Raw genomic sequence first — 239 nt, 5'->3', positions numbered from 1 at the left:
CGATCTTCTCGTATACACATTTTCTCCGTCAATGTATATATCTTATTTCTACTTCCTACCTATCTACATTTCTTAATATGGGTTCACGGGTCGTTTCTTAATCCATTCCTTGATCTTGGGAAGTTCGCGGACCTTCTCAACGTGGCCGGCCACAGTGGGGAACTTCTCAAAGATTTCGGGCTTCCTCTCCTTGATGTGTCCGAAGCCGAGGCTGATAATGAAGTCGGCCCAAGTCAGCT

The 239-nt window shown here is 46.0% G+C and overlaps 1 protein-coding gene across 1 annotated transcript in view; it reads right to left on the bottom strand.

Annotated features, from left to right (window-relative positions):
• LOC119590689 (hematopoietic prostaglandin D synthase-like) overlaps positions 1-239 on the bottom strand; it is a gene marked incomplete at its 5' end in the record, with an annotated part of 2,696 nt that overhangs the window by 526 nt on the left and 1,931 nt on the right. The window contains 1 exon segment of the mRNA XM_037939376.1: positions 1-237. Coding sequence (XP_037795304.1) covers positions 73-237 — 165 coding nt within the window.

This window comes from Penaeus monodon, chromosome 27 (genome assembly GCF_015228065.2).
Source record: "Penaeus monodon isolate SGIC_2016 chromosome 27, NSTDA_Pmon_1, whole genome shotgun sequence".
Classification (NCBI taxonomy): Eukaryota; Metazoa; Arthropoda; class Malacostraca; order Decapoda; family Penaeidae; genus Penaeus; species Penaeus monodon.
The sequence above is the reverse complement of the archived record's forward strand: the minus strand, read 5'-3'. Positions and strand labels throughout refer to the sequence as shown.